The 12,978-nt window shown below is 33.8% G+C and overlaps 1 protein-coding gene across 3 annotated transcripts in view; it reads left to right on the top strand.

Annotated features, from left to right (window-relative positions):
* The window catches only part of Duox (dual oxidase), a 211,724-nt gene that overhangs the window by 100,959 nt on the left and 97,787 nt on the right, over positions 1–12,978 (top strand). For all 3 annotated transcript variants that reach the window (XM_089636693.1, XM_089636691.1, XM_089636692.1), the window contains exon 3: positions 1,912–1,992. In XM_089636693.1, the coding sequence (XP_089492819.1) occupies positions 1,912–1,992 (81 nt within the window). The remainder of the gene's footprint in view (positions 1–1,911; positions 1,993–12,978) is intronic.

Below are 12,978 nucleotides of genomic sequence, written 5' to 3'. Positions count from 1 at the left end.
ATTTACTCGAGCCCTGTTCACGAGTAAAGCTGTTAATAGTCTGTGTGAAACCATTTTCCGTGAGTAGACATAGATAATCGATTGATTGACGGTGGTAGTCAGGGATAGTGTTAATGTTTAAATCTCCCATTATAATTTGCTGTTCAAATTTTTTCGCATTGTTTAAAATTGCTTGCAATGAAGAAAGGAAGGGGTCAATATTGATGAAGGAAGGAGATCTGTAAATGGCAAATATGCATATGTTATTATTCAATACTATTTTCATACAGTTTGATTGTGCTAAAGTAATTTCCTCTACATGAGCTTTAATTCCGTCCTTGATGTAGATGACAATTCCACTGGATTTGTTGAGGTTGGTTGTGGTGTGATATTCAGAGTAATTGTGGATTGATTTTACGGTGTAGTATTTATTTAACCAGCATTCGGTTAATATTATAACATCGAAAGATGAATTAAATTGATCCAGAAAAATTGTAAAGTCATCGAGATTTGATATGCTTCTAATATTCTGGTGTATGATTTTTAGACTATATGAGTCCCAGTTATAGTTGTTTAAATTCTCCAGATCTCGAATTATATTCATATTAATGCTAATTACAGAATCATTGTAATTATCCAAAGGTAACTGAAACATAATTATGATTAAATTTACTATGATGTGTGGTGGTGAACCCGTAGTTCTTTTGCGAAAAGTCTGCAAACAAAAAGTTAAAAACGAAAGTGTAAATTACTGTGTTGTTAATCAGTGTTTTATTAATATATTGTATAGTAGATTGTGAGTTCTGATAATTCGAGTATGATGCGTATTTTACTTCGAGATGAAAGTTGATTCCACTAATTATATTAGATATAAAAGATGTTATAAAAGATGATGGTGTTGGTATGTTTCGTATAGAGCAATCTAAGCAGTTGATGATTATGTAGATATCTGTCATGAAGGCTGCAAATACAATAAATATGAAAACAATAAAATGGCCAAATGTAAAGTATGTGCTGATTCTGTAATAATATCAACTAAATTGTCACAGTCTACGTTGAGGCTGGCCTCTATTGAACTCAAGAATGTTTCAGCAAAAATAGAATTTATTCCAAGTTCCATCGCCCTCTATTGAACTCGACCGCTTCTTCTGGGAAATCAGCCACCAGTCGTCAATCCAGTAAATTCTATAAATCATCATATTGCGAGGCGCGTGTACTGATATTTTTTTATATTCACCTTCTCAATATTAAAAATTATAAATCAGAAATAGTGTATGCACACTGGGAACAATATTTAATTTCCTTACATTAGAAAAAATAATACAATCTGTCACAACTCGCTTGAAACCACTCATTGTCTAAGTAATATTCCCATTAAAGTTCCTATAGACGTTATAAAGGAGTTATAAAACATTTCATTTTGAGTTATTCAGTAAAAATATTACCAACTTCAATCCAGTATCTTAAATGTGTAGATTGTATAATGTAACTATAAAGACATCATTATAAACAGCCTCGTATATTTTGAAAACGTGTGCTAATTTTATTAGCTATAAGCTAATATAATTTCATGGTAAACAGAAGTACTTGAACTAAAAAATATGTCTTTTCTTTCTTCTCTTTTTATATACTTTAGAGTACATGAAATTTTTATTTTATTTTATTGTGCTTATCATTATTATATGTGTTATTTCACTTTAGCTTTTCCACCTGGTAACAAGTAAACCTTGATTCAGGCATGCTGTGAACACTTTTAATTAATGTTAACATCTACGCACATCCTAATGTTATTTTCATTCTTGAAATAATTGTTAACACTCTGTAAATGTTTCTAACAATAAATTAAATAAAAATGGAAAAATTGTCTTTCATAATATGTAATTTTTTGAACAGTGAATATTGTTTTAATAAAGTTTTATTTTAATTTTTCAGAAACATTACACAGTCACACAGAGAAACAGCGATACGATGGCTGGTTCAACAACAGGGCGCATCCGGACTGGGGAGCTGTTGGTGAGTTTGCCTTTTGCCTTCAACGCTAGTACTGCCTTTATCGTCTATATTAGTAAACATTTAATCTGTAAATGTTGTGATCAAAGATGTACTGATTCAACGGTTCGTGAAAATAACGTAGGTAACATATTAAAAAAAATATTGGAATACCAACCGGAGAATTGTAAAAATCAAAACAATAAATGGGTAGGTACCTACTAATAACTTGTGAGAAATTGTTGATGCAGACGAAGTCCATATTTTAATTTCGTGTCTATTAAAACAATGTTTATTTTAATAAATACGTAATATAGGCCTTCATCTTGTATACAATTCATCTTGATGGCTCCAAATTTCAACAGAAGTAATTGAGAATTGAGATTGTACTCGGAGAAAAATGAATATTCGTAATTTATTAAAAATCTCTTCAAATTATTGGTTATCTGGTTAAAATCGTGATTTTAGGCCTTATGAATGAATAAAAGGTTTTTTAGTAAACTTTTAATAAGTTACGGAAATATACACGGTATACATGAAAATATGAATATTTTTTCACTTCGTCATGATATATTCTGACATCGGAACACGCGCATTTGACTTGTTTTATCGAAAGTTTACCAGGAAACCTGTTAATTCATTCGTTAATTGTATCACCAATTATTAAAAGAGTTCTTGATAAATTAGAAATACTCATTTTTTACAGTGTACAAATTAATTGACTTACGTTCAGATCGGCCAGGGTATCGATTCTCCAATACAGGCCGCTCGTAATCGCAGTCGAAAGTACGTACATTGCTCGACATAATCATTCCTGAGTCTCGTCAAAGGTACATACGCCAAACTTCATAAATCGTTCCACTTGAGCAACGAGTGGGTCAAACCACTCGTTGTTCAAGTGGAATGACTTCGTCGAGAATCGAGACCTCAAACCTTCGTTGGATTTTTTACATGAATGTAGCAAAAATCTGAAGCCAGAGAACTTCGCACACTTTTTTGGAATGAACTAAGGTTTGTAACTGAGAAAACGGTTACTGAGTATTTTTAAAACCTTCAATTTTTCGTTACATAATATTTTACTAATAGTTCCTTGTTACACCGTATTTATAATTATTCACTGTCCCTGAAAATCGAATAATCAAAATGGGTGATAGATTCCGACTCTCGAGCAGGTTCCGTGGAATTGTGAAACGTGGCGAGTTAGTTCCACAAATTAACGTGAAAGTAATTACAAAAATTTACATACGCACAAGAACCTTATTAATAAATACATAGTTTGGTATTAGCAGATACGCGTGCCTATATATTTTATATGCAAATAATATTAGACAAATAATTTGAAGTGACCACAGTGGAACACTAAAAGCAATATTTATCCAGCATTCAATCGACTTCCAATTTAAGTTTAATTTCAATAGATATTTAACCACTAGAAACTAAAATTTGAAGTGTCAAAAAGTTCAAGCATACTTACCAATGGGTGAAACTAAAAGTGGTCTTGTGGAAAAAAAAACCTTCATATCAACAATACAAATTACCAACTGTTTAACATAGAAAGTTCTACCTACTAGAAGTATAGCTTTCTCAGTGAGACAAAGCTTTCAAAGTATCGCATTCCTCTACAGGGGTTCGTGATATTGTTATGAATCAACAAAAAATTGGAAATCAGTTGTACAAGTTTTATTCTCGGGCGTGGTTGTAAATTTTTTATAATAATTAAGCTGCTCTTAGTATTGGTTTGTTAATTAAAAATTTAATTAAATTCGATAAGCAAGGTCACACACATGAGCGATCTTTAATGTAATGGGCTCTGGTCTGCCAGCCAAAAGTGCGGAATGAGGAAATGTTAAATCCTTGAACAGAAGCAACTACGTGTATTAGAATAGTATAATACTTAAGTTATTGAAGTCTCTTTTTTTAACATTTTTTACTAATTCTCACTGAATATTGAGAAGCTCAACAAATAATATTATCAACGTTAAGTTGTGTTGAAAATTTTTAACAATATTATAATAATTCAAATGTGGTAATTATGCAGAATGCATGCAGATATAAAATCATAGACAATTCCATAGAGAAGATATCCAGTTGGTTGCCCCAGAAAAAGCTAGAGAACATAGCAACGCCTAGACCCACCCTGTAAATAAAGCTCAATTAAATGATAATGATATTTTTAAAAACTCGAACGCAGTAAACGAAGTAGAACCTTATTCAAGCGCGTGATTACGTAGTTTATTTTTTCAAAGATTATTAAATAAATTTTATCATGCATCTTTTGGAATTGCAGTATTGCTAGCCTGCACGTGTCGCTATGTGTATATGGTGTAAAGCAAGCCAACACTTAATTCGTGTCCAGAGTGTCTACAGTTTCCCAGAAGGACGGACGTCCGGACGAATAGCTTTAGCAAAACGAACGTCAATTTTCTTTAATAGCTCGTAGTATTGTCGGTATTAAAAGTACCACTATATCTTGCTTTACTTCATTACTCTGACCAATTCAAGAAACAATTGCATTAATCTACGAGTACCATCTTCTAAACGCGAATCTAGCCAGTATAACTTTGAAAAAAAAATTATGGTGATTACATCAGGGGCATCGAATGATGAGCTCTTTTTAAGTAGTAACACCTTCGAAAGATGAGCAATTGTTATTGTTAACGGAATCTGGCAATGCTGGTAGTTTTTACTGACATAAATTTAATACCATATCAGAACATCAACAAAACAATAACAGACCCAAGCATTGAATTCATACCTTAAATCCCTTTTATTACTCGTATTATTAATCGGCCTTGAAATATATAGTTTTTAATAATGTACAGTACCTTCGCCTTTAAATTAAGGTTTAATTAAGTGATTCAAAAAAATAATTAATTAAGTGGTATTCTTATACTGATTCATCGTGTGAAATATACCGCATAAACGCGAATGAAATAATTATGAATAACACCGTTCCAGTTGGTGAAATCTTCAAAGGTCTCTAGGGAAATAGTAGGCAATAAGTAAACACAAGCCTTATTTTCCGTACTCTTCTAACACTTGCAAATCTTTAATGCCTCGAATGGTCTTAATTACATGAATAAACAGTTGGAACAAACCCATAAAACACAAATGATAATCAGATTTTGGTGTTTTGTTTAATAACTAGATTCAGTGCTTTGTTCAACGTCAGACAAGTAAATTTCATTAATTGTACTGAATCGGAACAATGAATGAATGAATGTGGAATATTTTCCCAGTATCGCTCTGGTGTAAGACCAGCATTCAGCATTGAAGTGTTGCTTAAATAGCTTTTGCCGTCAGATATGATTTTCACGGCCAAAATCATCATAGTTGTTTTTTTGGGTATTATGCCATATTGCCCTACTTCCTTATTTAGCCAACGTTTTGGACAGTCTTACAGTGTCATCAGGACAGATGTGGAGGATGTATTTACATATCTGTCCTGACGATGGACATTGTAATGCTGTCCGAAACGTTTGCTAAACAAGGAGGTAGCGCAACACGGCGTGATACCCAAAAAATAAACCACTAGAAGACTTTTGCCGTGTTTGGTGAATAGTTCCAAACAGCCAGGTTCTCTCTTCTCTTCCCTTTTCCCGTCTTCTTCTCCTCCCCACTACCTCCATCCTTACAGCATCAATACATCCTTACAGCTCAATTGGATATGCCATAGTCTCAATGGTTATAAAAACAAACAATGTTTGTTTGCTTACGGTGTTATCAAGATGCCTGAAAATAGAAAGTCAATTATTGTCAGGATGAAATTGTCTACGACTAACTAACTAACTAACTAACCATCACGCCGTTTCACCGCAGGGGTAGGCAGAGAGGACGGACCGCCAAACAACTCGGTCTTGGCACACACTTCTTGCCTCATTCACATTCATACATACTCTTATATTATTCTGACTCTTGACATGGCTCGACTCAAGTATCTGATTCACTTGGTCGTGCCGTGTCTTCCTCGGGCGTCCCCGACTTCTGCTACCATTCACATTTCTTATATTCTCCTTACATTTATTTCTTCGCTCATTCGCTCTGCATGCCCAAACAATTTAAGCGTCCCTTTCTTGATCTCACTCATTACGCTTACATCAGCCTTGCACTCTTTACGGATCTCCACATTCCTCACACGATCATACAAGGTTTTACCACACATACCCCTCAGGGATCTTATTTCAACAGCATTCAATCTACTTTCATCCTTTCTTTGTCAGTTCCATGCATACAACTTCTCCTGAAATATGATGATTCATTGTTCAATCCGAGAAAAGCTATACCAACATCGAGATTCCCAACATTTGATATACAAAAAAACGTTACAGGTTTTATCTGACGAGCGACTTTTACTGAGAATTGAGCTGTTTCGTAAGATCGTATAACTCATCAGGCATAGATATTAATTCTTCATTCATACCGTTTAGATTCGCGACCTCCGATTAAGGTATGGTTTGTGAAAGAGTATGGAATTTACTATGAGCATGATCCACATTGCGTCATGTTCCATATACATCGGAACGCTAACGTCGTGACACGTAAGTATATTTATTGGTGGTACGCCTAATATAGCACCATTGGATTGATTTGTAACTGTTTCGGAGGCGTGTTCATGTTCTGTTCCATTCGCTACGGATTGCAAGAAATACAGAACACCTCAGCCAGTCCCCTAGACACGTCAGCTTGTGTTGTCACCCCATATTCAATATAATAAAAACTAGTTGGAGACAGTAAATTAAGATAGGGGAAAAACGTTATATTTTTCTAGAAATAACAGTCTCTTTATCTATTAAAATAATGGTACATCATAATGATATCATAAGCTGCTCATCTCGCTAGGGAATCATTGTGTCGAGATGAACAGCTTTACAATTAGATTAAATAAATAAACAGACATGTTTACTTAATACGATATTAAAATTATAGACCGAAAAAATTATTACAAAAATGAACACCACAGTTAATCAAACTAAAATTACCGGTGGGTAGTACGTTCAAAGTTGTAAAAAAATAACATTTTATTGACCAAATACGTATTAAAAAGTACCTAAGTTCGTTTATAAGTTAAAATTATAGGGTGACCATTCTGACTGTGACAAGAGGGATGGTATGAATAATTATCATGAAAAAATAACGATAATTAAAATAAAAAAAATAATAAAATTTAACTAATAATAATAAGTCAATAGTCAGTGCGTTCAAAGTTGGCAACAGTAGAATTCTACTGACCAAATAAGTATTACAAAGTACCTACGTATGTTGGCTTATCAGTTACAATTAAAGGGTGACAATAAGAAAATTAAAATAGGTAAATACCAATAGTAATAAGCAAATAAATATAATAAATCTTATAAAATTAAGTAAATAATGTATTACTTATTAATAGGTAAATTTAGTAAATTTGCCCCTTTTACAATCACCATTTAACTGTATTGGCATATGGATGTGAGGCGCTGACACTGACGGTAAAGATGGCTAAATGCTGGATACTTTTGAAAGAAAGGTGCTGAGAAGAATATGTGGACCCGTGAAATAGGGCGAACAGTGGCGTATCCGATACAATATAGAATTGTACGATATATATAAGGCCCCTAGCATCTCTGCACACATGAGACTCCTCAGGCTGAGATGGGCTGGGCATGTACAGAGAATGCCGGATACACGCGTCCCAAAAAGAATTCTGACTGGTCACCCAGGTCGAGAGAGAAAAGTGGGAAGACCCAGACTGAGGTGGAAAGATGAGGTAAGAGGGGATGCAGCACAGCTTCTCCAGGTGACAAACTGGAAGTCAGCCGCTGAGGACAGGAGGAGTTGGAGGCGACTGTTGCAGGAGGCCAAAGCTCGATATGGGCTGTAGCGCCATCGAAGAAGAAGAAGAAGACAATCACCATTTTGTTTGAATCTGACAGTTGATCATTTTTACGAGGCTTATTAACTTCCTCTCTTTAGTTGGATGTGGTTTTATCTTCGTCTTACAATGTTCTGATGTGTCAAAAGTTCTGCAAGGACGATTTCTCGTAATTTATTTAACGATTTCCTATTTTGTCTTGTGTAAAATATTTTAGTTTTACGTGTTTTAAACGTGTTTAACATGTTTCAATTTGCACTCAGTTTTTATGGTTCAGTAATTTAAGATTATTTTATCAAAAGTATTTCCTTGTGTTTATTTGGACTTTCTAATTTGCATTTTTTCAATAATATTATGTTACCTATCTACCTGAAGAAAGTTTGAAAAATGAATGGTCGTTGAGTTAGTGACATTTCTTTCAATAAATTGTACAATTCTTTATTTGGAAAAAATAATATTATAAAACAATGTCGCTATCCGCGTCAATCTGTTTGTGCGCTTAGTTCTTCTAAACTAACAGATTTTGATAAGGTTTTCACTATCATTTAGAAAATTTCTTCCGGAAGGCTTACATATATATGGGACGTGTGGGATTGCACTAACCTCCCCACATCCTGGAATAAAAAATATTATTATTATTATTATACATGCATGTTATATTTATAGAAAGTAAATAAGTCTTTGAGCAAAGCCGGCTACACGTCAGCTAATATGAAATAAATAAATAAAAAATGTTACATGAAATATATGGTTTCTAATTAAGTAGGTACCTATTTAAGTACGTACTTAAAAATGATATGATTTCAGAGGAAATATTAGTATTAAAGAAAATAAAATGAAAAACATGCTGCTTTGGACTTGAGGTCTACTGTTCACAGAACTACAAGTTTATTTTAAATATGACTTAAGAAAGTTTGAAAAAGGAATGGTCATTGAGGTAACATTTCTTTGGTCAAATATTTCATCATATCGTATGAGCCAGAGTTTAATTTTTAAAAAAAAATCATATGAAAAAGTCAAGTGATTTTTTTATTGCTAGATGAAAAATTTAAATTAATGATAAGAAAACATTTGTACTACAATTAAAGCAAGTGGTCGAATTAACCACGCTCATAATTCAACTTCTCGTGTTGTGCACTCGTAATAATGGATACATGAACGCGCGCATTTCTAGCGACCTGCAAGTCGTTCTCAACTCTGAGTTTTGGTCACTACTTTAATTATAGTTTTTACTTCTCCCATACTTGGAGAGAAATCACTAATCCACGTTGTTCTACCAGCTTTAGATTCATGATCATTCATAGATTAACATATTTGTAGCGTTACGCCTCGTTCGGGTGTGTGGCCTAATTTAGATTTTGAAACTGATTTATTTTGAAAAACGTCAATATTTATCGGTTTTATTGATCGCTGTTCTAAACAATCCAATAAGCAGGCGTTCCTAAATTTTCAAATAATTATTTCATGCATATTTTATTGTCCAAACCTTTTTCGTGTTTCATTTAAAATTAACGACATTGTAAATAGCGTGTTATTTTTAAATTTGGTAAAGCATATTGCATGGTGTGTGGTACACGTTATAACAAAATGAGGTAGCTAGGTAAAACTACTTGCACTTGTTACGTGTCACCAGGAAAAAAGCTTTGTGAATAGAAGGTACTTAGAATTCATCTGTGGTATATTATGAACTATTTCACATACTACCTGTTTGGAGTGTGTAAAGTGTTTGATACCGTCTGGTCACTGTTCGTGCTCAGTTGATTCTGAAGGTTGTATGTGACCACTTCGCTTTGAAGTCAATGAAAAGAATTTCCAATTCAATACAACCGTTGTCCGTTGACATTGCACGATTGCGGTCCGTCTTCCACTTCCTGTTGCCATTTTCGAAAATTAATGATGCAACCAGCAAAAAGTTAGCAAAAGATCTGACTCTCACATCTCTTATCCTTGTATTAGTAATGAATTATGCAAATAATAATACTGATTTGCATTTGGGTTTTGTTTGAAATTCTCAAAGAGAAATGATCATGCATTAGTTTTGCTTCATTGGCATAAATAACTATGGTAGGTTGTTACTGTTTCTAGGAGTTTCTAGAAGATCGTTATCATCAACGACGACATGGCTGGATAAAAGTATAAACAATCTGTTTCGCTCTTCTGAAAAAACTATAACGATTATTAATAGCCATCTTATTGGGATGTGTTTACGGCCAGTCCAGACTTTCGTAGCACCCTCGGCAATCCGTCATCTTATTCATCAGTAGGGAAATTCTCTTCTATAGATAATAGCAGGATATGAATAACTTGAAACAACCTACGGAACCGTCCTCGTATCCGTCACGTAAGTTGCAAAGTCACAGGGTGCTTCAAATTCTTCTAATACGTCTCCATCAATCTTCCCCTAGTTGTTCGTTTTTGGTAAACTTTCATTGGTTGCTTTGATATCACCAAGACATTGGTTCCTACAAACTCCGCTTGATGTAAAAATGGTGTAATTATTTTGATTTTTAAATATATCTACATATTTGAATTTCACTTTTTCGTGAATTAATTAATGCAAATCTTGGAAGTGAAAATTAACCCACTTCCCGAGATCTGATCGAGGTAAAGCTCGGCAGATTGACTCGTTGTTGATGACACGTCATTTAATCACCCTTTTGTAGTAATCACGCATAACATGTGTACGTATACACATTTCTCTGAAATTGGTAGAAATTACATTGGTACGTATTACAAATTACATACGAAATAAATGTCGGTCCTACCCAATCCTCAGTCAAATAATTTTTTTCAAGTATTAAAAGACATTTTAAAAGTTCTTTGGAGTTAAGAGCCAGTTCTTGGGAAGGAAGGTTCAATTTTCAAGAAAAAAAAAATATACGTCTCTTAAAAAAAATAGAGTAGGTATTATAGTAAAAAATACTTCGTTTTTACCGGTTGATTTTTTCCTGTTTCCGTTGACATATATTCCTGCCGGTAATCATTGCACAACTCTGCTTTTCAAAATACTTTTTAACTGCGTTAAGATTTGGTAAGTGAGAATTTATGAGCGTATTGCTCATACAGTGGCGGCGCCTGACACGCCCACGTCAGACTCGCGTGTTCTGGTCTTAACACAAAATTTAAATTTGAATTTGCTAAAAATAATTCAATTAAAAATCCATTTAAACCGAGATTTTCGGGTCAGTTGTCGTTTATAGTCGTGGCGGTGAACGCTCCTTATAAGCACTTTCTCTCTAACGACAAATTTAATAGTAAGGGGAGGATACAGTGAAGCGTTGTGAGGTTGCTCTATGGATGTTTTCAAAATCACTTCGCATTGAGTTGCTGAACATAGGAAGCAACGAAAAACACTTCGTTTTTTTCTTATGCTTTAATTATTATTTTTTTTACATAGGAAGGAGGATAATTTATTCACTTAAATCTCTATCAATGCTTTCATATAAAGTCTCTCTTCCTAGAATCATCATTAGAGTGAAATCGGTACCAGAAAAATATCAGTCAACTTTATCTTGATGACAGAAAGCATTCCGTACATAAATTTCGCGTTCATGAAATGAATGTCACTAGTAGTAGGTAGCTAATTAAAATTCTGGTCTCGATCTTAGTTTAGACTCCCGTCGTTGAAACATGGACATGCTAGAAAGTGTACAACTGTAGTACCTGCTTGATCAACACTTTTGGTTTTTCCAAAACATTGCAATTCCATGTAAATTGTATTATGCACAAGGTTTATTTTTAATTTAATGTTGAATTCTTAGAGATTCTAAGTTTACGAATTATAAAAAAACACCTAATGCTTAAATAAAGTGTAGTTTACACATATATTTTTTAAAGTCAAAATAAACGTTCATTAAAAGTAAATTTACGAAAGAATCTAACTAATCTATATTCAGATTAGCAAGTAAGTTGATATTGTTAATTGTTATTTTTTTAAATAGTGAAACATTATAATACAACAATACCAAGTGTCACAGTGAACACATACTTTTTTTGCTCCACAAAATTTAACAGTAAACATTAATCTAAGGAATCTATGTAGTGATTTTTATTACAAAAACTCAACTAAAATCTAAACTTAAACAGTGAAATAATAGTTGCAGCTGCCTAACTGGTAACTCTTTATTTATAACTTAATATCTCAAATCTCAACTGTCACCAGAGCGCATTAGACACACACAAACAAACGCCATACAGAAGGAAGTACTACTGACATACACATTCAGAGTATCGAAGTGTGCAAGTGAATTGCCCATCTAACTTGTCACAGACAACTCAAGTGCAGGGTTGTCACCGCTATATTATATAAAATAAAATTAAAATAATTTTATAAATTCCAACTTGCAAGATGAGTGCCACAGATTCTCTTTCTTATATCAATAAAGCGAAAGAAGAAATTAGTGCTCTATACAGTAACATAACGGATCCCGCTTTAAAACTAACTAAAGATCAGATGACCAAACTACTCAATAAACTGTCCAACCTCTCTGGCACTATGTTGGATGTAGGTGTAAAAGTTGGAATTCTCGAGGGACAGGTCAAGTCGTACGAGCACATGGTCTCTTCAAAATTGATAGATTCAAACTCATCACAAGAATCCACAAACTCATCAACTGTATCAATGTGTGAAGCTGCCGATGAGCTCGAAGAGAGGAAAAAACGGTCAAAAAACATAATTATTTTTAACTTCCCTGAAAGCTCAGCCAGTTCCCATATAGAAAAAAATACTGTTGATACAACGAGAATCTTAACCACACTAACAACTCTTAACTCATCCATCACCCGAGCCAACATAACAACTTTTCGTCTGGGAATCACAAAACCTGACAAACCTCGACCTCTTAAAGTCATCCTAGACAGTTCCATCCAAGCCATAGACATACTGAAGAAAAAGAACAACATAACCGAATACCCCGGTATTAAAATTTATTCAGACCAAACCCCAGCTCAAAGAAACTATCTCACCAAGCTACGTTTAACACTAGAACAAAGAACCAAAGATGGTGAGATTGGACTCACAATAAAATACAAAAATAATAAACCTGTTATTGTAAATAGTAACTCAAAAAACTAAAACCTATCATGGCTTACTATCAGAATATCAGAGGCTGCCGCACAAAACTTAATGAGCTAAGATCATCGATTCCAATCCATCCCTTTCA

The sequence above is a fragment of the Hesperophylax consimilis genome, chromosome 10, assembly GCF_061612785.1.
Source record: "Hesperophylax consimilis isolate HC1 chromosome 10, BYU_Hcon_1.0, whole genome shotgun sequence".
Classification (NCBI taxonomy): Eukaryota; Metazoa; Arthropoda; class Insecta; order Trichoptera; family Limnephilidae; genus Hesperophylax; species Hesperophylax consimilis.
The sequence above is the reverse complement of the archived record's forward strand: the minus strand, read 5'-3'. Positions and strand labels throughout refer to the sequence as shown.